This window comes from Acomys russatus, chromosome 7 (genome assembly GCF_903995435.1).
Source record: "Acomys russatus chromosome 7, mAcoRus1.1, whole genome shotgun sequence".
NCBI classification, from domain to species: domain Eukaryota; kingdom Metazoa; phylum Chordata; class Mammalia; order Rodentia; family Muridae; genus Acomys; species Acomys russatus.
Window position 1 is genome coordinate 58,341,016 of NC_067143.1, and position 24,878 is coordinate 58,365,893.

At 41.7% G+C, this 24,878-nt stretch overlaps 2 protein-coding genes and 1 pseudogene across 2 annotated transcripts; 1 reads left to right on the forward strand and 2 right to left on the reverse strand.

Annotated features, from left to right (window-relative positions):
* Positions 1–862: 862 nt before the first annotated feature.
* Positions 863–3,265, reverse strand: LOC127192026 (olfactory receptor 10A3-like; annotated as a pseudogene).
* Positions 3,266–3,612: 347 nt separating this feature from the next.
* On the reverse strand, positions 3,613–10,118 carry LOC127192027 (olfactory receptor 10A6-like). Its single transcript, XM_051149370.1, has 3 exons — positions 9,967–10,118; positions 6,009–6,066; positions 3,613–4,596 (listed from the first exon to the last, which is right to left on the reverse strand). The coding sequence occupies exons 1-3, from the start codon at positions 10,116–10,118 to the stop codon at positions 3,613–3,615; spliced, it is 1,194 nt and encodes a 397-aa protein (XP_051005327.1).
* Positions 10,119–13,722: 3,604 nt separating this feature from the next.
* LOC127192302 (olfactory receptor 10A3-like) lies at positions 13,723–14,703 on the forward strand. Its single transcript, XM_051149628.1, has one exon. The coding sequence runs from the start codon at positions 13,723–13,725 to the stop codon at positions 14,701–14,703; it is 981 nt and encodes a 326-aa protein (XP_051005585.1).
* Positions 14,704–24,878: the final 10,175 nt, after the last annotated feature.

Sequence of the window (24,878 nt, forward strand, 5' to 3'; positions counted from 1 at the left end):
GCCAGTCCTGCAGAACCAAAGCTGCAGGATCTCCACGGCACAAGACAATAGTGGGGTATCTGAGAGGAGTTCCAGCCAGGATCCAGTGTTGATGGTGTAGCAGAAGCCAGAGCCCTCGAACCAGACCAATGACTCACTGCAATGGGCATTCACAAGTAAAGCTATATGGGAAAAAGGGTATATACAGTGTGACACTGCAGCTTACACAACAAGATGTGTTGTTGGTGTTGGTGTTGCTTTTGATGGTGTTTGTTTTGTTTTCTTTGGCAGAGGAGGTTTCAGAGGCAGAGGGCACATATAAGGAGATGGAGAGTTGGGTAGGATTGCGGTACACATTCACAAAGAACCAATAAAAATATAAGTGAATGAATAAATAATCTTAAAGGAAAAACAGTAGGAGTTGTTGTCTTCAGTGCAACTTAGTATTAGTATGTAAAAGGAACACATTTAAGTGTGAAAATAAGTTTAGAAACGGGCACAGAAAATTGATCTCACTTCCCACGCAAACCCTTTGATTTTGACTGAAAAATTGCTCGCTTTTAAAACAAGCTATTTGTCAGTTCCTCTGTTCTATGGGATGGGTGTGGTAGCTTCATAAATATTCAATAAATATTTGTCAAATTTTTTAAAAAAAGAAGAAGGTGGCCACATTCTTTGCCAAAATTTCACAGGAATGGCTTCCCGTCAGTTACTATTAAATTCTTAAATTTCCCTCTGAAATCCACCAAGTCAAAAAAAAGTATGTATTTCTTTAAAACAAATGACTGAAATATTGAGAGAGGAATCCCTTTTTCCATGATTTACTAAACTAAGCTAAGGTTACTTTGGGTGGTTTCCAATCACCACATGGTTTCTCGGCAACTCAGATGGTGTGTAAAGCCACTTTTCTTTGCCATAATTTCACCACAGCCCTTTTCATCTCCTTGTTTCTCGGGCTGTAAATGAGTGGATTCAGCAGTGGGGTCAGCAGTGTGTATGCCAATGACGTCAGTTTCTTGGTGTCTGGCGAGTACCTGGATTTGGGCTGTAGATGAGTTATACTCGCTGTGCCATAGACGAGGGTGACAGATGTGAGGTGAGAGGCACATGTGGAAAAGGCCTTCTGCCTCCCTGTGGTGGATGGCGTCCTTGGGATAGCTGTTAGGCTGGAGATTGTGGGACAAAGGCCATGATGGTATGGGCTGGCAGGTCCCCGCCCTTCTCTTTTGGCCAGGGTCCCAGGCTTGCAAGAGCCCTTGAAGGTAGCCTGTGCAAAACACCAGACAAAGCAGACACCTAGCTCCTGATTCCAAAGTGATCACCACACCTAAGACACACCTAAGGCTTCTAAACTCACCTAATAAAACAATATCCCAGTACCTTACCACCTCCCCTCCTTTCTTCCATAAAAAGTCCCTACTCTAACTCAGGCACCAGAGTCTTCCCTGACTTCCTGCTATGAGATAAGTGAATCTGTCTGGATGCAATCAATTCTCATGAACTCTGCTTTTATACTTTTAATTTGGCTCAATTTGATTTGTTGCCCAGTTGGGGAAGCTTTTCAATAGCAAAAACAATTCAAGTATAAGACAAGAGTACCAACAGGAAGGGCACTATGCCAATCAAAATGGTGCCTGTGAAGGCATAGACCTCAAACAGAAACGTGTCTGCACATGCGAGCTCCAGCACTGCTGGGGTTTCACATGATATACGATTAATTTTATTAGGACCACAGAGAGGCAGCTAAACACCCACGTGGACTGCACAGTAGCCACCACGATGCCCAAGACCCAGGAGCACATCATTAATTTCACCAAGGTCCTTTGGTTCATACTCACCAGGCAGGATAGAAGATGGCAGATGGCATCAACCCAGGCATAAGTTATTGCTCCAAAGAGATGGCCCTTCTGCTTACAGCAGAATTCAATCACTTTTCTAACCCAAAGTTCCAAAGTCTTCTACGTTCCTTAAAAATGCAATATAGTCAGGGTCTTCACAGCAATACCCCCACTCCCTGGCACCAGCTTCTATGTTAGTTACTTCTCTATGGCTATGATAAAACACAGTGGCCACAGAAAATTGTAGAAGAAAGAGTTTATTTGTGCTTACAAATCCAAATGGGATAAGAGTCCATTATGGCAAGTGCATGGCAGTAAACCACAGACAGGATAGCAGGAGCAGGAAGCTGAGCATTTGCATCCTCAACCACAAGCACAAGGCAGAGAACACTCTTGTTTTATTGAGACACAAGAATTCCTTGAGCTTATTTTGAGGGTAAGCTGGCCTTGAACTCCATAGCTTCCCACCATGACTTTCTATGTGCTGGGATGACAATTGTTCACCACCTCACAATGATGGTTAAAATATATAACCATGTCAGGCCTCATCATATCAGTTGTCATGCCAGGAATCTGCTACAGAATAATTAGTAAAATCACCAAGCATATGAACATTTATAACTGCATGTTTATTGAAATATTGTCTGAATGGCAACACTCAAGAATAACCTGGATATATCAACAATAGAGAGTAAATCAATAATTGCATCGTGTGTTAAAAAGGCTTGCACATCTTTAAAACAGTAGAGTACATGATTAAAAGAGAAGGATAACCTTTTGAAAATGAAGAATTTAAAAATAAATTTAAAGAATTTTAAATTTTCAAAAATAAAGAATTGCTTTAGAAATAAAAAATTTTAATTTTATGTTACATTTTCAGACTAGATTGTAAAAATTTTTATATTAAAAAAGCAAAATAGAAAAGAATCTTAAAACTTTAGAAATAAAGAATTGTCCCTGAGACCCATGCCACAAGAGGAAGCCCACCCAAGACACTGCCCCAGAGGCTGAATAACTCAGAGACCTAGGATAGAACCAAACACAACTGGCAAACAAAGTAAATAAGATGATACCTAACAATATTCTGCTATACTTATAGATTGGTGTCTAGCCCAATTGTCATCAGAGGGACTTCATCCAGCAACTGAAGGAAACAGATGCAGAGACCCACAACTAAACATTAGGTGGATATTGGGGAATCCTGCAGAAGAAGGCAACCGAGGGGTCAAGAACACCACATGAAAATCCATAGACTCAGCTAACCTGGCATCATGGGGGCTCACAGAGACGGAACACTGACAACCAGAGAGCCTGCAAGAGAGTGGCATAGGCCCTGTGCACATATGGTTATATCAGTTGTGTAGCTTGGCCTTCTTCTGGGACTCCTAACAGTGAACACAAGGACTGTCTCTAACTCTTTTGCCACATTTTGGAACCCTTTTCCTCATACTGGATTGCCTTGTCCAACCTTAATACAAGGGGAGGTGCCTGTTTTTACTGCAACTTGATATGCTATGTTTGGTAGAGTAGGGGGCAAGGAAAGGTGGAAAAGGAACTGAGAAGAGATGAAGGAGAAGAAACTGTGGTTGGGATGTAATAATTAATAATAATAATAATAATAATAATAATAATAATAATAATAATAATAATAATAATAATAATAATAATAATAGACGGTGATTAATTGTTTTAGAAAGAATTAAAACATATTCTCACCACTTTAGTGTTTTCATCTTCTTAATTCATACACAGTTCAATTATGAGCTATCTGAATATCATATGCCTTCTGAACAAGTCAGGTTGTGTGTAAACACACTTTTCTTTCCCATAATTTCACCACCGCTCTTTTCATCTCCTTGTTCCTCAGGCTGTAGATGAGTGGATTCAGCAGAGGGGTCAGCAGAGAGTAAGACAATGACATCAGTTTCTTGGTGTCTGGCGAGTACCCGGATTTGGGCTGCAAATAGGTCATACTGGCTGTGCTGTAGAAGAGGGTGACAGATGTGAGGTGAGAGGCACATGTGGAAAAGGCCCTCTGCCTCCCTGTGGTGGATGGCATCCTCAGGATGGCAAAGAGAATTCGAGTGTAAGACAAGAGAATCAGCAGGAAGGGTGTCAAGATGATCAGAATAGTACCTGTGAAGGCATAGATTTCAAAGAAAAAAATGTCTGTACATGCGAGCTCCAGCACTGCTGGGGTCTCACAAGAGATGTGATTAATTTCATTGGGGCCACAGTAGGGGAAACTAGACACCCATGTGGTCTGTAGGGTCGTCATCATGGTTCCTGAGAGCCATGAGCACGTCACTAATTTCATAAAAACACTTTTGCTCATAATCACCGGGTAGGATAGAGGGTGGCAGATGGCAGCAAATCGGTCATACGCCATCGCTCCCAGGAGAAAACACTCAGTCCCACCAAAGAGGAGAATGAAATACATCTGTGCAAAACAGCCCCCAAAGGAAATAGTTGCTTTCTCAGTGGTCAGGACCACCAGCATTTCAGGCATAATGGCTGTGCTGAAGCCAGTTTCCACCACAGACAAGTTCTGCAGAAACAGGTACATGGGGATGTGCAGGCTCCGGTCCAGCAGGATGACAGACATAATGAGGGTGTTTCCTGTCAGAGTCACCAGATAAATAGCTAAGAAAGCCCCAAACATCTGCCCTTGGAGTTCAGGATAGTTAGAAAATCCCAAGAGGATGAACTCAGACACAGAGCTGTCATTCTGGCCCCTCGTCGCTGTCATGGAGCCCTGGGTCGTTCTTAGGAAAAGAGTCTGTAAGAGTGAAATCACAGTCTGGGCTCCAGGTTCCGTTCACCTGAGGAATTCTGACATAGCATGACAAGAGAAGACCATGCACACGAAATTATCCATTTCCGCTTTGGAGAATGGCTGAAAACTTGGAGTAACCAAACTTTTATGCATAAAAGGGGAGAAGAAAGATTCTGGCTTAGAAATTTAGTCTGAAAAGCATAAAAGGTCATAGAATTCTTTTGTATGTTGTACACTATATACTTTGAATTAAATCATAGTCCTAAAGTAAATACAAATAATTTATAATTCTGTTCTGATTTTATAACACTATTGTTAGAGATATATCTTTTACTTAACTGTACTAAATATAAACTTTTAAAATGTGGAAGATAACATGTAGAAAACATATGTTAATCATTCAGTTATAATGGTACATCTGTTTGAGATCAATGATAAATCATTACATATAAAATGATTAGGGTAGTTTTGACAGGTAGCGGTCAACATGTCAGAGGACCTCAAAGAAAGGTTCTAATTAAATTTATCTGTATTAGGTGACACCAACATGTTTGAATGAGTTTTAAGCTTTTCTAGTTTCAGCCTAGAATGGAAGTAGTCAATTCTCTTGGAATTTACCTGTGTGACTTTTTTTTTTTCTTTTTCTTTTTTTTTTTTGGTCTAAATATTGGGGCCCCTACTTGTGACCATGATAGCAAAAAGAAAAGTATATCTAAAGGTCATTATGAAGCTTTCATCTAAAAGTTCCCTCTACTCTTCTTTATTTCTCATCCCTCCATCCAACCTCCTCTACATCAGGAAGTTCATGAAATCATTAGTTATTTACTCAGCAAACCCTGGTAAAGTAGCGCCATTTTCCAGGCACTATACACTCATAGTTGTTCTGCTAGCTGTCTAAAATTTAGTGAGAGTTAAGGACACTGCATAAAGCAGGCATACATCTCTACAAGCATGCTATATAAAAGGTATACTACACACACCTCAGGGCTCTATCTCTTACCTCTGCCTCTATGTTACTTCTTTTTACCAACTGCCATGGTATTTTTTTTATATAAAAAGCCTACCCCATATAAGAATGAAACTATGGAGAGCAATGATTTTGTTGGCTTCTTGCATATATATGCAATGCCTGCAATAGTCCCAGAATCATAAGGAATATGAAGACAGTATTCCTAGAATAAATGAACTTAGAAAAGTCTAGGCTCTATCTTTAATAAAAAAGGGTGTCTAAAAAGAGGGGGATGCCTGTACATAACAGAGTGGGGAAAGAATTGAGAAGTAATAATATAAGGCTTGAAAATTTAAATGAGGGAAACTTTGTAAATTACAAGGAGAGATAACAATAACAACCATGGATTGTCACAGTGGAAGGGTGATGAGGATGGGAGAAGAAAGGTAGGAGGATGAAGACTTACAAGGTCCTGGGATGGCACCACAGGGTTAGAATGGAGCTTCTGGTCTCTGCGTCGTGTTCTGAAACACAGAGGAAGCTTACCAAGGGAGATGAGGAAACCAGGATCACACAAAAAAAGATGCATCCAATTAATGATATATAACATGAACTTCAGTGCAGATCTGTAGGACATGAGAAAAGAGTAGAAGGAAAGTTCATTTACTCTTGAGTTGGACCATTGTCATAGGATCAAACTAATTGCCTGAATCAAAATCAATACTTAGACATATTTTGGCTTTCAAAGAAAACTCCTAAAATTGGGGCTGCTGGTGGGGTGGTAGCTCCATTGGTAATATCCTTGCTGTGCAATCATGAGGACCTAGTAGTTAATCACTAGAACACACACAAAAAGCCAAAAAATGTGCTTCAAAAGAAATGGTGGGCACTTCTAAGCCTAGTTCCAGGCAGGTAGAGACAAGAAGTGTGCTAGGACTCACCGGCCAACCAGACTGTAATAATCAGCAAGCTCTATGCTTCAGTGCAAGGCCTTGCCTCAAAACACAAGCTCCTAAGAACAAACAACTCTGACCTCCACATGTATGAAAGTGTACTCATGTTCACAGTCACACACACACACACACACACACACACACACACACACACACACACACACACACACCACCTCCTAAAACAGGTAATGTAGTCTCTGAGAACATCCGAAATTCAGTGTGTACTCATTTCTGTCTAGTCACCAAAGATGCGAGAGCTATTCTGATGCTGGCAGCCTACATGCCACTAGCCTTGAATTCTGACCCTGGAAATCTGCTGAACATGAAGGCACCAGGACAAAGGTGTCCACAGACGTGACCCTGAGAATGCAAAACACCCCATGGCTTTTTAGCTGGGACTTTTAACATATAATATGTGAATTCTATATTAAAATTAATACAGAATTGTATATTATAAAATACATATTTAGTTGTGTTTACATATAAATAAATATATAATAGTGCATTCAAAAAAGAAAGTGATTGATTACAAATTTACAAAAATATTTTTTTTAATTTTTAAAACCATCATGGGACCAACTAACAAGGTATAATAGAATAAAACTGTCTCTAATGGCATGCTAGGATGGCTACACTAGACAGTCACTGTGGATTTCGATATAACTAGTAAAGATTGGGAAGTCCCCAGCACAAAGGAAAGTTCAATGTCTGAGATGACAGAAATGCCAACTACCCTGATGTGACCACTGTGTACACGTGGCTCTACTCTTCATAAATGCATGGAATTAGTATGAGAAACTGAAGTCAAACATATTTAAAAGCTAAAAGCAAAAGAACTATCATGAGGGTTAAGATGAGCTGAACATGAATGCTTTCTCAATTATTAAAACATTCTAACATTGTCCTGAATGCTTTAACAGGTAGTACAAGGCAAGCTCTCTTTTAAGTTTCACCTTGTGCATAGAGAAAGGGTAAATGTTGGACCCGCTGACGTAGTACACCAGCCAGAACCCTCTAGGATTTGATTATTAGTGCACGTGAAGTATTTACTCCTGAAATCAGTGTTCTCCTCTCAAAAAAAGAAACAAGAAGAAATCAGCAGGCATCAAAACAAAACCTCTCGTGATCCAGAAGACCTGGCGATGGCGAGGGACTCCTAAGCACTGAGGTATGTTTCTTCCACAGCATCTCCAGTCATCAGGGACAAGAGTTGTAAAGGGAACCCTCTAACTAGCACACAACATAAGCAGAAGCTGTACTCTACTCCTTCATGACTGTCTCTAGGCTTTTCACACTGTGTTACCACATCGTGTGCCTTGGAGACTCTCCCATTGAGAGTCTTGGACTATTTCTCATATTTGATATGATGACCCAAGAGACTTGGCCTCTCAGGTGAGAAAGCTCAATAGAACAAGCTTGCTACTTACTCTTCAAATGTCCCTGGGAATAAACATCTCTCACACAAGAGACTTGACTTCACCGTGACATTTCCCACTAGGAGTTGATAACTGAGCCTAAATGAATCCTGCATTACATAGAAGGGAGGAGTGAGTGAAAGTACGGCCTAGAGGAAGAGGATTTGGTTGGACAGATGTGAAGTCTGTGTAACGGTGGGAAGCAAGGCAGGTAGATGTAAGGTGTTTGGTAGGAAGACTACCTGTCCACACAACCATAACTTCCATCCATTCCAGAAGATGATGGAATCACTGAAACACTTTAGAAAAAAACATATCATTACCATGGAGCTCAGACATAAGTAACTCACTGACTTGACTAGCTTTGAGCTGAACTTCCCTTTCTCTGTAAAAGGCAAATACTGTTATTAATATCATAGACCATATATAAAGCAGGGACTCAGCAGGATTCAGTCTATGCTGGCTAGATCTGTAGGAAGCCGCTCACTCCTTCCCACGAGGGCTCAGAGTTACATGCGAGGCCTTGCCAGAGCTGAAGGGATGTCCACCTAGGTGCTCCTTTTCTATTTCTTACCTCTGATTTGGGGGAGAAGTTTCCTTTCCAAGAATACTTTTGCTTCCTGCAACAATGAGACTGTGGGTGACACTTAGATATGAGTTCTCTCTGATCTCTGTCAATTGTGAAATGGACCATTTGTCTTGGATGCTAAAATTTTCATTCTCAGAATCCACTCAAAGGACACACAGACACACACACTCACACACACACACACACACACACACACACACACACACACACACATACACACACTTCTAAACCAATCCCTGTAGTAGGATGACATGCCCAGGCATGTGGCAGTTACAAACATTAGGGACAAGAAGTAGTGCCAAACATAGAGTTCCATTATCCCTACCCCAATATTGGGGTTGATCTGTTGAGATCAAGCTAATCTGCTCTAAGTTGCTCATGGAGTGGATTCCTATACTGCATCTTTCCTATAGAGACACATATTCCTGTGAGTTCTGGATAAGATTTCATTTTGTAAGCAGCACTTGGCTCCACTTTGAGGCTGGGCCTTGACTATTCACCTGTGTTCATGTGCAAGCAGAACCATCTGCCCAGTGCTGGTCACATAGCACAGGACATTTCTACTCACCTACTTCTGAAACCTTTTGAACTCCACTATGGCCTCCTAATCCTTGGAAGCCAGTCTATAACCTCCCAATACCAAAGATATAAATATATTCACTGTGTGACATGTGATGTGTGATTTTAGCATGTTCCAAAACCTTGGGAATTATACGGAAGCACTATTTCATTTAAACTACGCCAAGTCAAAACTCAAACTCAAGCAGAATCACTGTGGTCCTGGATGGAGACCCAAGATGAGGAATCTGGAAGGAATGTGACCTTGCCTTAGACTGGGCCCAAGGGGAAAGCAGTCTTGGGTAGCTTGACTCCACTGATACCCCACTGAGATAAACATCTGTGATGAGACTGAGAGGAGCCATTTTGGGCCCAGGATGGGGGGGAGGGGGAGGGGGAACTTTGGCTGGCTTATTCTATTGCAAAACAATGTGAGGAGGTAATTGGAGAAAAAAAATACCAGTGGTTCAAGCCTGGTTGTGCTTGGTGGTGATGGTGGTGGTGCTTGGAGAGGACCTGAGCAAGCAAAGCAAGGAAGAGGCTTGTAAATTTGGGCCACTAGCAGTGCTGCTTTCTTCTGTCGGGCAGATGATCTGTAAGATTCTTGGAGAATTACACCAAGGCATTCACCCAGCGGAACTGATACCCAGGATGTTTCATTCTTATTCTTCTTATCTTTTTTTCCCTCCTGTTTAGGAAAGTCTGGTTGTAAGGAAGACACCTTTGTTTAATAAATTCGTTATAAAGTTTAATTGTTCAGGAACCATAGCCAGCACTTCCTTTTTTTGGACCTCCTTGAAGAAGCACATGTGTGGGTCAGTGGTCCTGATGATGCTGGAGGATGGTTTGATGTCCATGGCCCATGTTACCACCTAACACCATTTAGATGTCTGTGGTCCATGCTGCTACCTGAAGTCATGTTGGTGTCGCTGGGTCATGGCCTGTGTTAGCACCAAAGACCATGTGAATGTCTGTAGTCTGTGCCTGAAGACATGTTGATGTTTGTGTGCCTGTGGGTTGTCATACTGATGTGAGTGGCCAGTGCTGTCATCTGAGTCCATGATGATATTAGTGGTCTAAGCTGCCTCTGAGGGCCTTGTCAATAGTCCTGCTGCAGCCAGGGCCCATGATTGTGGTCTGTTATGACTCTAGAAACCATCAGGAAGTCCATTATCCCAGCTCCAGGTGACTGTAAGACGCAAGGAAGCTACTTTGTCAGTGATATAAATAACTGCAGATTCACAACTGAGAAAGAGAGACAAAGGAGGCTTCTGTGACAACCGATACCCCCCTCTAAATTAAAAGCACAAAAAGGAAGCCATCAGCACCCTTATCACGCTTTTTAAGAGTTCTTTTCGATGGCACTTTCTACAACTGATGTCTTCTGGAGGAGATGCAGGTGGAAAGGGACTCAATTTTCTCTAGGGGGTGCCACTGGGAGTTTGACCATGTTCCAGTAAGTATATGGACCACACAAATTGGACTTAAAAAATTGTTGGTAGAAGAAATCAAAAGGGTCAGGGAAGGGAAAGCATAGAAGGACTAGAAAGTGAGTATGATCAAGGTGTGTGATGAAAATTTCCCAAAGAATCAATAAAACATTATTTTGAAAAGAATTTCTGAGAACAAATATTACGATACTCTTTAAAAACTTTCAATGATTCTTTGTTTGTGTGTTTGTTCTTTCGAGACAAGGTCTCTCCGTATAACCTTACCTGTCCAGAACTCACTTTGTACACCAGGCTGGCCTTGAACTCACAGAGATCTACCTGCCTCTGCCTTCCTGAGTGTTGGGATTACAGGTGTGCACCACTATGCTCAGCTAGTAATTCTATTTTTCTTCAAAAAATAGGAAAGTTCTGGGCATGGGAGCCTGAAAGCTGTCTACCCAGAGTCTTGAACTTACCTGCCTTGTTTCCCATCACTGCACAGTGTGTTCTTTTGTCTGATTAAACTAGAGCACACTCATGTCACCTCTCTCTTCTTCCCTTTTTACGACATCATCCAGTCTTTTCTCTCATCTCTTTCTGAGAGTGCTAGTGTGAATTCAAGTCTCTCCTGTAAGGGGTTATTCCTCATGGACGTTCGAAGAAGTGATGTTCCACATTTGCTCTCCTCTGAGGGACCAAGTGATAGTCCCTTGAGACATCATATCAGATAGGAGTTGATTCCTAGTTCTCCAGGGAGCAATTCTCTAGCACTCGGCTCGTGCCATCTAATGTTATAAGATCAGCACTGAATCACTAAATCGTGTTGTGAGTAAGTGAGTTTTGATTGGTGTTAAAACTGCTGATGATGCCTGAAAATCCTAGAGACAGTCATGAGGTAAGAAAGCACAGCCTCTGCTTGTATTGTGTGCCTGGTAAACAGTTTCCTTCACAGTTCTTATACCTGATGGCTGGGGGCGCTGTGGAAGAGACACCCCAGTGCATGGGGGTCAACAATGTGGGGTTCAGCAACTTAAATCATCCATAGGATTTTGTTTTCAGGACTGTTCATGCCTTCTTGTTTCTTTTCCGAGAGGCAAGTAGACAATGGTTTCAGGAATAAGCACTTTGTACTCACTACCATCAAATCCCAGAAGCTTCTGACTTGGCCACTTGGTAAGTCCAGCGCTTGCTTTTCTCAGTGTGCTGTCTGATGTTTAAGGAAAGAACTGCCTGCCTCGTACTGCTTGCTGGAGAGTTACTTAAGACAGCATTAGGCTGTTTTAATCATTAGAGTGATCATTCATAGTTATGTCTTTTGATCACTCATTATAGGGTTTTTCCCCTTGTGGAAAGCTTGGCTTTTTAGTATGTATGTTTTTTCTTTGTCAGAGTAATTCCACATTTATGAGGTACAGAGTAACATTTCTGTACTTCTTTACAATGTATAATGATCTCTCCTTTTCTCCCTCCACCTCTCTTTAAAACCATGGCCTTTTCAAACCCCACTACTGTTACACCCATGCACTCATGTGTGTCTCCCTAAATACATTAAATGCAACCTTCTTAGTCTGTGCAATGCTATGACTTCCCTAGTTTCAAACACTTCAGGCTGAGTAAACATATTTATATTTATGCCATTGGAAAGGAATTTGAGTCTTGAGCCTATTTTTCCCATTTGGGGAGACTTCTTTTCAAAACCAAGTAAATGTGAGCATTGGGGTGGCTTTGGGCCTTTGGTTTAGATAGGTGACCATGGTCCAAATCAAGAATAAATGAACTTACTACCTACTGTTTGTTAATGCTCTCCAGATGTTCAGTGAAGAAAATAGCATTGTATGTCTGCTGCTGACTGAGCCTATCTGTGCTCCTGGCTTCCTCATCTCTCCTGGTGAATTCACTCTGGCTTTCAGAACATCCCCCACAGGCCATTAGGCTCCATTCTAGTCCTATGGTCAGACCCAGCACCTCTTCTTGCATCTTTTCCACTGCACCATCCTGAGGCTGGAGCTGTTACTCTCCCTCTGCCTACCTTTCCATACCTCCAAACTTCTCAATTGTTTTCCATTGTAAGATATACTGGCTTCACTTTTATGCATGTGATTAAAGATAAAGTCTAGATGTTTCTAAGTTCTTTATTCTCAAGATATTGCATTGATATCTTTTATGAACCAGGAACTATTGTAAGCATCATGTGCACAATAAACAAAACACTTGTTCTTTGTTTCTTGTAGAGGGGGTAGATTTTTATGTATGAAAAGAAATTTCAATTGCTTATACCATGGTGAAATAGAAATAGGATTACAAGGTACAGTAATGTGCTGTGGGAGGAACTTTTTGTTGTTGTATATTCGTCAAGGGGCGTGCCAATTTCATGGAGCATGCTTAGAGTGTCTCTTGACCTCTGGGTTCTAACGTGTTTGTGACCATATAGAACCTAAGAAATTGTAGTTAATCAGAACTTGCAGAGCAATTAATGTTTTGATGGACTTACTTCTGCATGAGAAGGGACTGGAGAGAAGCCCGAGCAAGACAAAGAGGGTTCAGTAGAAATTGTCAACTGACAAGTCCACAGTGACCCTCAGATGGTCTCAGAACAACTACTAGGGTCACAAGGAAGATACTTGGCCATCTATCCCTAAAATGCCATGTCTCAATCTAGTAGAGCCTGGTAGCTCCAAGTTTGAGCAGAGAACTGAAACCAAAACAAGTCAGTGTGAATGTCACCTAATAAAGGTATGCTTGAAGCACACCCACTTTGTGTGTCCCTATAAAATACTTAAGTTTTAACTGTCAAAACTACTCCATTTCATTTTGAGTGTGATTAAATATTTAGATAAATATATAATTTTAAAATATGAATATAATGTTATAAACATTTTGTGGCTATCTTTTAAAATCTATTTGGCTTTTTAATTTTGAGGGCCTTAGATTTTACATTTACCCATACTTAAGTAAAATAAACAATACCTATCATGGGAACAACTAGAAACATGCAATTTATTGTTTATTTTAAATTATAGTTTTCACACTACTGTATAGCTTGCAATAAAAAACTGAAAATGCCATATATTTCAAAATACATTTTAATCCAGAATTCATCATTTATTCTTTTATATTTGAATGATTGAGTAGCTCAAGTGTGGCAATGGTCTTTTTTTGTTATACTCTGCCACACTTCCTGGGGTGAACCCAGGCTGGACCTGAGATCATGATTTCTTTCTTACATGCCTCTTTCATGCCTCTAAGAACAACACAGGGCTATACTATTGCAACAAGGGGTCAGAATGACAGCTCTGTGTCTGAGTTCATCCTCTTGGGCTTTTCTACTTTTCCTGAACTCCAAGGGCAGATGTTCGGGGCTTTCCTAGTTATTTATCTGGTGACCTTGATAGGAAATGCCATCATTGTCACTGTCATCTTTCTGGATCAGAGCCTGCACATCCCCATGTACCTGTTTCTGCAGAACTTGTCTGTGGTAGAAATGAGTTTCAGTTCAGCGATCACACCTGAAATTCTGGTGAACCTGACCACCATGAAGGCAGCCATTTCCTTTGGGGGCTGTTTTGCACAGATGTATTTCATTCTTCTCTTTGGTGGGACTGACTGTTTTCTCCTGGGGGCGATGGCTTATGACAGATTTGCAGCAATCTGCCACCCTTTATCCTACCCAGTGATTATGAACAAAAGGGTCTTCATGAAACTAGTGACATTCTCATGGGTCTCTGGGATCATGGTAGCTACTGTGCAGACCACATGGGTGTTTAGTTACCCCTTCTGTGGCCACAAGGAAATTAACCATCTCTTCTGTGAGACGCCTCCAGTGCTGGAGCTCGCATGCACAGACACGTTCCTGTTTGAGGTCTATGCCTTCACAGGCACCATTTTGATCGTCCTGGTTCCCTTCCTGTTGATTCTCTTGTCTTACACTCGAATTCTCTTTGCCATCCTGAGGATGCCATCCACCACAGGGAGGCAGAAGGCCTTTTCTACATGTGCCTCTCACCTCACATCTGTCACCCTTTTCTATGGCACAGCGAGTATAACTTATCTACAGCCCAAATCCAGGTACTCGCCAGACACCAAGAAACTGATGTCATTGGCGTACACACTGCTGACCCCTCTGCTGAATCCATTTATCTACAGCCTGAGAAACAAAGAAATGAAAAAGGCTGTGGTGAAAATATGGCAAAGAAAAGTGGCTTTACACATGGTTTGATTTGTTGAGGAACTCGGTGTTTCTTTTTCTATCATGCTTTTGAACTCTATGTGGATTTTTAAATTGATTAAAGCAGAGTCCATTTCTTGATTAGAGTATGCTTGCTTTCTTTCCTTTTTATTATTTTTTGTTTTTACATATACATTTATATTATTACACATATATACAATAAAGTACCTACAGCAAGATGAACCACGAAACAATCAGGAGTTATAATAAATGTTACCTTCATACTATTTTGGCTATATGTATTTTTCACCCTTTTAGAAAGCATCTTTCCTATCTTGGTGCATTTCTACAAAGCAAGTCCAGGACAGCCAAGGCTACACAGAGAAACCCTGTCTCAAAAAAAAATCTGAATATTAATCAATATATATCATATCTCTTCTCAATCAATGTAATACATCCATCTAGACCTAAAAACCATCTTAACCTCTAAACAGCTAAGCTTAACTGTAAAATTAAACTATCTGGTATTAAATCCCATCAGAGACTTCATAAGGAATAAAATTAATTATCTAAGTAAACAGGAAGTGCAGGTTAGCAGCTTCCAAAATGAGAAGATGACAGGGACTGTTTGCTGCCTGAACAGTCACCCAGAACTATCTATGATGTTGGAGCATCATCTTCAGCCTTCTGGCCCAGTATGTCTGACAGACATATTTGTGAGGAAGGAACTATTGAGGACTCTTTTGCTTGCTTTCTTGACATCTCCATGTTTAAACACATATCACATTGTTCTTCTTTTCAAATGATCTAGTCAATTGCATTTAAGAGGCATATGCTTTCATAACAAATGATACACAGATTATCGATCCACTTTCTGTTATTGAAACACAGGTCTTTGCTAGAGTGACACCATTAAGATGATTCTCCAATAAACATCTAGTTCCTTATGTTCATATGCTTGGTGATTTTATTTTTGTGTGCTAGATTCCTCAAGCAATGGCTGATGGGATGAGTCATATTGCTCTTATATATCTAAAAATTGAAGTTGTATTTATTTATTACTTGTGTACATGCAGGCTGGTAGGAATGCCATTGTACATGTGGAAGCCACAGACTCTTTGCTTCGAATCAGGCTTTACATAGAGTCATAAATGGGACAGACTGAGAGATTGCCTTCCTCTTGCAAGAGTTCTATTTGGATGTCCTAGCTGTTTTAAAGCAAATGGTGTCACTGTTGGTTTTGTGTGCCTTGGGCTCCATGGTATCCAGTCTGGTTTCCCACAGACTGAAGAGCTTCCTATATACCACCAATATGAACATCTGTATTACTAGACTAGGTGACCTGGTGACCACTCAAAAGTACAACATCCTTTTCATACCAGGGAATTGCCAGATAAACACTACTCCTATCAGAGCCTTTTCTGGTCCCAGCTCTCTCGCATCCCTGAAGGTTAGGAAGGGAGTTTGTGGGTCATATTCTTGATGAAATGGAGGAGGAGCCTGATGATATCCCTCATGAACATAATGGTTGTGAAATTCTTGTACCAGGGCATTGGCTTGACCCAGAAGCTGATAGGTTGGACTTAGTGGGTCATAGCTGAGAACTTCATCATCAAGTATATGTCCTGTATGTCAGATAGATCAACCGGAGGGCCTTGCCCCTGTATTCAGACATTCTCCAGTTCCAGGTTGGTGAGGCAGAATGCAATTAGCTATGCAGATGGGAAGAGGCATGTGCAATGAAATGGCAAATGTCTCAAAAGGTGAATGAGGCAAGACAGCAGATGATGCTGAGGAAGGGTAGATTTATGCTTCTGGGCTTCAAGGAGAAATGGGAGACTCAGGGCAGGACACTTCTTGGTTCTGAAGAGGCTTGTCTGTAGGAGGAACTGATGGAGAGGACAGGGGCTGTGGCAGCAAGGGTAGCGCTGGTATCCAGGACCGTTGACAGGATCTGGATTCCACTTCCTGGAGCCTTCTTGAGCATCAGAGTTTTCGTCACACATATATTCTGGCTCCTGGCTGTCTGTTCTGCAGTATCTGCCCTGAGATCATCTCACAGTGACGTAAATGTCTTCAACTCCATTCCCATGACGTACTGTGACCACAAAGGCACACTCAGCCACAGAACTTGCTGTGAAGGAGCCAAGGAAGCTGGAAACCTGCTGTGACTAACCTTCTTTGGCTGACTTATCCCATGCTGGTCCTGTTTGTTGTATTTGCAGCTGGGTTGTGTTGATTCTGTCTCCTAGAGTGTCATAAAGAGCAGGAACAACTCTGCATTTGTTAAATGTTTTTTCATCCTCGGAATAATCAAGACCATCAAGTTACACCTCATGTCTCTTTCCCTCTTTTCTAGTGTGTCATCTACTCCTTCATGCCTTCTTTCAAAGCTGTTCTTGTCCTGTCTTCTTTGTGCAAGTGTGATTCATGTGCGTGCACATGCGTGTGTGTGTGTGTGTGTGTGTGTGTGTGTGTGTGCACACGCACATGCGCGCATGTGCGTATGTGCATGTGTTTCATTTCCCGGTGGGAGGAGGTGATAACTATTGGGCTTCTAACACAGAAGCATGACTTGTGGATTTTTAAGAAAGGGAGTAAGCCAGGTGGTGGTGGCACACACCTTTAATCCCAGCACTCAGGGATAGAGGCAGGTAGATCTCTAAGTTTGAGGCCAGCCTGGTCTGTAGAGTGTGTTCCAAGACTACACAGAGGTATCTTGTCTCAAAAACAAAACAAAATAACAATAGTAAAACCAGGAATCAAACTAAGCCAAACAAAAAACACACTGCCCCAACACAACAAAAAAACAAAACAATCGGATATCCTCTCCTCTGACCCACTTTCTTGGTAAGTAAAGATTTTCATGGTACGTATCCCTTGGACTAGTGTTTTGATATAAGTGAGTATATACCGTTTGTCTCTTTTTGATTCTGGGTGAACTCACTCATTATGATAATTTCTAGATCAATCCATTTGTCCACAAATTTTGGGAATTCCTCGTTTTTAATAGCTGAGTAGTATTCCATCGTGTAAATATACCACAGTTTCTTAGTCCATTCTTCTATTGAGGGACACTTAGGCTGTTTCCATGTTCTGGCTATTATGTATATCCGATTGAGACTTTAGGCAAGAGTAGCATGGAAGAAAGAGGAAATAGTAGGACCCACAGGGTCCTGGAAACCTACAAGAAGAACTTTATGACAGGCAGATCTGGATCCTGGGGTCCTCCTCAAACTAAGGCACCAGCCAAGGAGAATATAGGCAGTAAGCTTTGAACCCCTACCAAGACCTAGCCGACGAACATGATATTCTCCACCGTTGAGTGGAGAGTGAGATCTGACTCTCACACAAACTCTGGTGCCCTTTTTCTGACCATGTCCCCTGGATGGGGAGACCTGGTGGCACTCAGAGGAAGGATAGCTAGTTACCAAGAAGAGACTTGATATTCTGAGAGCATATATAGGGGGAGGAGGTCTCCCTCAGTCACAGACATAGGGGAGGGGAGAAGGGGAGAAATGGGAGGGAGGGAAGAATGGGAGGAAACAGGGAAAGGGCTAACAATCGAGATGTAATATGAATAAATAAATAAATAAATAAATAAATAAATAAAAATTTGAAACAAAAAAAAAAAAGCCAAGAAAAGGGACTAAATACGAACATCCAACTTGAAAAAGTATGTTAAGAGTAAACTAAAATAAATTAAACAAGTGAATGAAATAAAACCAGCTGGCCATTGTCAAAGTTAATAATCCCAGCACTTGGAATGCCAAAATGGGAGGACCACAATTTTTAGGGCATCCTGGGGTACATAAAAACCAAACCCCTTTCTCAAAACTGAATGCCCAAATCCAAAAAACACAAATACAACCAAGCACACAAAATATAATACAAGACAAAATAAAGTATAGAAAAGAAAATTTAATATCAATGCTGGCTCTGATGTCTTTTCATTCTTTGAAAGGACATTCTTTGTCCTTAGCAGGAATAAGATTGCTCTACATAAAAGGGTGGAGTGATGATGGGGTAGAAATGTTACCTCCTTAGAGACATGTGAAGATCAGACTTAATGACAGCACCAGTGGGTTAGCACAGTGCTCTGCGGCTTCCTTAAGATGAGGAATAGGGGGCGGGGGTCCTTGAGCTCAGGATTTGTGGATGGTGTTATGGGAAACATAATGAGACATTACTTTTGAGAAGGATAATGAAGGTCACAGTGGTGCCACCACAGTATGCTTAGTAAAGGAATGTATCACTGTGAGGAACCTTTCTGTGCTGGGCAGTTTCAGGCACCTTTCTCGCTCATCCTCCCCACACTATAAGAGACGCTACTCAGACCCCATTATGAGCCAATCCTTTGATAGGTCCCCTTTCCTAGGTATGTGCTGGATACTGTTTCCAGTTCCATAAATCTGCAGTTTTTAATTAAAACTGTGTTATAAATAACTTGCAAATAGAAATATCATATGGTGAAATTCATAAGACCCAGCATCTATCAATGACGTTCCGCGGTTAGACCAGCAGTTCTGAAGCTGTGGGCTGCACATGGCATCTTACACTTTTATTACCAACTATATCTTTACCCAAAATAAAAAAAATCCATGACAGACATAGAAGTAGAGAAGAAATAGCTTTCTATCTTCTGAAGTCTGTACTTTCTTCTCTTTTTCTTATGGGGTTTCCTGTAACCCTAGCTGGACTCAGACGTGACCAGTAGCTGCTCCTGACCTTTCCTCCTCCAGCTCCATCACTTTTGGCTAAATGTATTTTTCACTTGAATTCTTTTAAGTTCTTTTGCTTTCCGTTTTACTCTGTTAGACTGTTCTGTTCTCTCTCCAGTTCCATCTTTCCACATCTACTCTCATAATCTGAGCTTTGGACACTGTATTTTGATTTTTAAAATTAACCTCCTTTGAACCACAATAGTTATTACTTTATCATTTTTTATTGTTCTGTAGTATTGTCTCCGACCATTTTTGTGGTTTTATTTCATAATATAGTTGCTCCATAGGTTTTTAGGAATTCTTAGGTGTTGAGCCAGTGAGATGGCTCAGTGTATAAAAGGTACTGTCCATCAATGCTGATAACCTGAGCTTGATCACGAGGGCTCGCACGATAGAAGGAAAGAGCTTATTCTAGCAAGTGGTCTCTTACCTTTCATACGCACAGAGTGGAACCATGCACACACAAACATACAAGCACATGTGTGCACACACGTATGCATTGACACACACACTCACATACAGACACACATGCATACACAGGCCTGTACATGCACACACACATGAAAACATATTCTTAGCTCTACATTTTTCGTAGCAGTTTGTATCTGCTCCCTGCTGCTTTCTTGGATAAGATTTATACGTCCTTTGTTTTTCTCATTCTGTTCATCATCTAGTGCTCAAGTTGCTACGATGTGCAATCTCTATGGGACAGCAGCCAGGCTAGAGAAGGGTGTGTTCTCTCTTAAACATTTCCCTGTCAGCAGCAATGACTCAGGATATGCAGAAGTGTTTCCCCACAAATTTGCCACTGGGTGCTGTGCCAGGCAGACTTCACTATTCCAATCTGTATTTCATTAAGAGCTCAGGTGACCGGCACACACTTTCAAGCCTGAAACTTGCTGCCCCTTGAATCTAACGATATCTTCAGACTGAGGAGGAGCTTTTTTTTTCCTCCTCTGCTCACCTGCTGTCAGAACATTGGAGCTCACAGAACACAAGGTCTCACCTGGTGGGATTGCAAACTTGTACAACCACTTTGGAAATCAATGTGGCACTATCTCAGGAAATTGTGAATAAGCACACCTCAAGGCCCAACCATACCACTCCTGGGCATAGACCCTAAAGATGGTCCACCATACAACAAGGATATTTGCTTGACTATGTTCATAGCAGCCTTGTTCATAATAGCCAGGATCTGGAAATAACTTAGATGTCCCTCCACTGAAGAATGGATAAAGAATCTATGGTTCATTCACACAACGGAATACTACTCAGCTATCAGAAACAAAGAAATCTTTTTTTAACACATTTTTATTGAAAAATAAAATAATTCATATTGCATCTCATTTTCTATTCCATCCCATGCATCCTCCCATTCCTCCCTCCCTCCCACTTTCATCCCAATCCCCCTTCCCTATGACTGTGACTGAGGGGGACCTCCTCCCCCTGAATATGGTGCTAGGGTATCAAGTCTCTTCTTGGTAGTCCGCTATCCTTCCTCCGAGTGCCGTTGGGCCTCCCCAACAAAGGGACATGGCCAAATATGGGGCACCAGAGATCCCGTGAAAGTCAGTCCCCAGTCTCCACTTAACTGTGGAGAATGTTCTGTCCCTTGGCTAGTTCTTGGTAGGGGTTTGATGATGACTGCATGTTTTGTCCTTGGTTGGTGCCTTAGATCAATCAGAACCCCTGGGCTCAGATCCACCCATCATAATGTTCCTCTTGTAGGTTTCTAGGACCCTCTGGATCTGCCTACTTCCCTATCCCCTATATTTTTCTCACCTCTGTCCCACTTTCCTGGTAAGTGAAGACTTTCACAGGACCTGCCCCTTGGGCTAGTGTCCAGTTATAAGTGAGTATATACCATTTGAGTCTCTCTGCTTCTGGGTTAGCTCACTCATTATGATCATTTCTAGTTCAATCCATTTGTCCACAAATTTCTGGAATTCCTTGTTTTTAATAACTGAGTAGTATTCCATAGTGTGAATGTACCACAGTTTCTTTATCCATTCTTCTACTGAGGGACACTTAGGCTGTCTCCATGTTCTGGCTATTATGAATAAGGCTGCTATGAACATGGTTGAGCAAATTTTCTTGTTATGTGCTGGAGCATCTTCTGGGTATATTCCAAGGAGTGGAATAGCTGGGTCTTGATGAAGCCCTATTCTCAGTTTTCTGAGATAGCACCAAATAGATTTCCAAAGTGGTTGTACTAGTTTGCATTCCCACCAGCAATGAAGGAGTGTTCCTCTCTCTCCACATCCTCGCCAGCATGTGTTGTCACTTGAATGTTTGATTTTAGCCATTCTGATGGGTGTAAGATGGAATCTCAGAGTTGTTTTGATTTGCATTTCTCTGATGACTAGAGATGTTGAGCATTTCTTTAAGTGTTTTCCAGCCATTTGATATTCCTCTGTTGAGAATTCTCTGTTTAATAGCCCCATTTCTCAATTGGATTATTTGGTTTGGTGGCGCTTAATTTCTTGAGTTCTTTATAAAGTTTGGATATTAGATCTTTGTCAGATGTAGGGTTGGTGAAGATCTTTTCCCAGTCTGTAGGCTGTCGCTTTGTTCTTTTGACAGTGTCTCCTGCCTTACAGAAGCTTCTCGGCTTCATGAGGTCCCATTTATTAATTGTTGACCTTAAGGCCTGGGCTGTTGGTGTTCTGTTAAGGAAGTTGTCTCCTGTGCCAATGTGTTCCAGGCTCTTCCTCACTTTTTCTTCTAACTGATTTAGTGTCTCTGGTTTTATATTGAGGTCTTTAATCCATTTGGCCTTGAAAAAACAAAGAAATCTTAAAACACAAACATGTCTTCAGGCTGCGGCACAGACTACAGACATTCACATGGTCTTTGGTGCTAACACAGGCCATGACCTAGGGACACCAACATAGCTTCAGGTAGCAGCATAGGTCACAGACATCTGAATGGTGTTAGGTGGTAACATGAGCCATGGACATCAAACCATCCCCCAGCATCATCAGGACTACTGACCCACACCTGGCCCTCAGTAGCATCATAGAACAATGTGGGCCTTCAAGGAGGTCCAATCTAGGAAGTGAATCCTTCCTCATCTTGGGTCTCCATCCAGAGCCAGGGTGATCTTGCAGCCAAGCAGCCTGTTCAGGGGTTGAGTCTGCATCTTCATAAGCTTCAGGCTGCTGCATACCACTCCATTGACCCCACTAGATAAGACCTGTCCCACTGTCTACCTCTGCCCTCTCTCATACCTGTCACTGCTACCACGTCTCATCTCCTGTTCCGCTAGCTTCCACAGCACACACACTGTTATGCTCTTCCATCTTTCCCCACTCTCCATCACACATTCTTTTCATCATGAAGCACCTGATGACCCTCGTACTCACTCAAGGAGAAGGTGCAGGGCTCCTTTGGCCTGTCCACACTCCCATGAGTGGCTTGGAGGCAAGGGTGCCCCACAAGTTCTTATCCTGAGAGTGCAAAGGTTTAAAGGGCTTGCTAACTCTGAGCTAAACTTCTCTGTTTCACTAACTTTCTCTGTAAAAAGAAAAGTGCTATTAATCTCATATGGCATAAATGTGAAGCAGAGACTTGGGTATCCATCTTTTCTGCCTAGAAGAGTGAGAGATGCTTCATTCATTCTGCACAGGAGAACTCGGGTTCCATGGACCTACTCGTGTGGTCTTTACAGAATTCCACCAATAGTCTCATTTTCTAACAGATTTCAAGCAGAAAGTTCCTCCTCCAAAAATCTCTTCCTTTCTGCAACCATGGGCCAGAGATGACACTTTGAGATGCATTCTCCATGAGCTGTGTCCAGTGTAAAGCAGACCATGTGTCTCGAGGGAAGAGGTTTTCATTCTCAGAGTCTAACTCAGGGCCCCTTCTTAGATCACTGACTATGACAGGAAAGGAACACTGACAAAGAAGAACAAGTCTATGATGTCGGCACTTCCAAGACTGAGAAAAGAGGATACCAAGTTCAAGGGCAGCCTGGCTTTCAAACTGAAACCTCATCTGAAAAATCTTAGCCTGGGCTATACCTCATCTGAAAAACACAAACCAACCAAAGGGCAAAAGGGAAAGATCAGTGTAATACTAGATGCTACCAAAATAATGAGAAACAGAACTTCATTTCTTAAAAATCCCAGGGTATAACTTAAACAATATGGGAGATACAGTGAGGTCAAAGAAAATGCTGAGTGCTGGATAAGGCAGTTATAAGGGATACACCAAGGGCAACTGAGACCAAAACAAGAGCCTTGGTATCCAACATGATTTCTCAAAGTACTGTTCCTCTTGTCATCAGCATCAAAAACCCAGAGAGCCTGTAGAGAAGCACATTACTAGACCCCACCACAGACACCCACACCTCCATGGTGTGACACAAATACAGATGTCTTAGCAGATGTATTCTAGCAAATACACAAAAGGGTTGAAATAAGCTGTTCTCATGTGTTGATTACTGAAATTACAGGTACTTGAAAGACAGCAGGTACAAGGTCACTCTGATCCTCCTGTTAACCCTCAAAAGCAGGAGATGGAGACTTCAGGGGAAAGATGCAGCACCTTTGTTCTCAAGGATGAAGTGCTGACACTATGAGGTTTCCACACAGATCCTGTTAAAAATCACTCATTCTGTAAGCCTCACACATAACCCATTTGCTTTTTCACAGCTCGCTATTGCCAGTCCAAACCAGTACGTAAGTGACTGGCTGTGCTTCCTATTTCTTCATTTCTTACCCCTAAAATCTATCATGTCAGTCTCTCAGGTCTGGGAAGTCCCTATGAGTATGCCAGCAGAACCTTCTACTCCTACGTCCCATGCACACTAAACCATTGTAACACCAAGCCCTGGAGGACAAAAGCCATGGTCCTCTTGTTCCAGTGAGGAGAACTTCGTGGGAAGATGATAACGAAGCTTTCCCTGGATTTGTTTTGACAGAAGAAAGTAGGTGTGGATGACCACAGATCACTCAACTTTATTGCAGTTTCAGGGACACCTGGGTGAGACCTTGTGTTCTGTGAGCTCCAGTGTTCTGACAGCAAGTGAACTGGGAAAGAAGAAAACTAATCTCCAGTCTGAAGATATAGTCAGTATCAAGGGGCAGAAGTTTCAAGGTTTGTTTGCTCTTTGATTTTATTTTGCTCTTTGTTTCTAAAAAAACAGGCCATAATATGTAGCCCCAGCTGGCCTGGAATTTAGGATCCTGCTTCAGCCTCTCAAATGCTGGAAGAGTTAGGGATGTGCCACCAGGGCCCAGGTAGGGGTTTTTTCATTTTAGTGTAGGTTTCTGCATTTACCCACCAAACTCTGCTGCAACAATACCTTATCGCTATTCAATTAGTAATGTTGGATAATACAAATAATGAATAATGTAAATAAGAAACCATTGTCTTCTGGACGCAACAGAACCACGGCACTCATGAGCTCACAGCAGCTGAGAGTGCCTATAGAAACACTGAACGAGATCAAGCCAGCCCGTATTCCAGCAAGGATGAGAGAGGGGCAAGGGAAGCCCT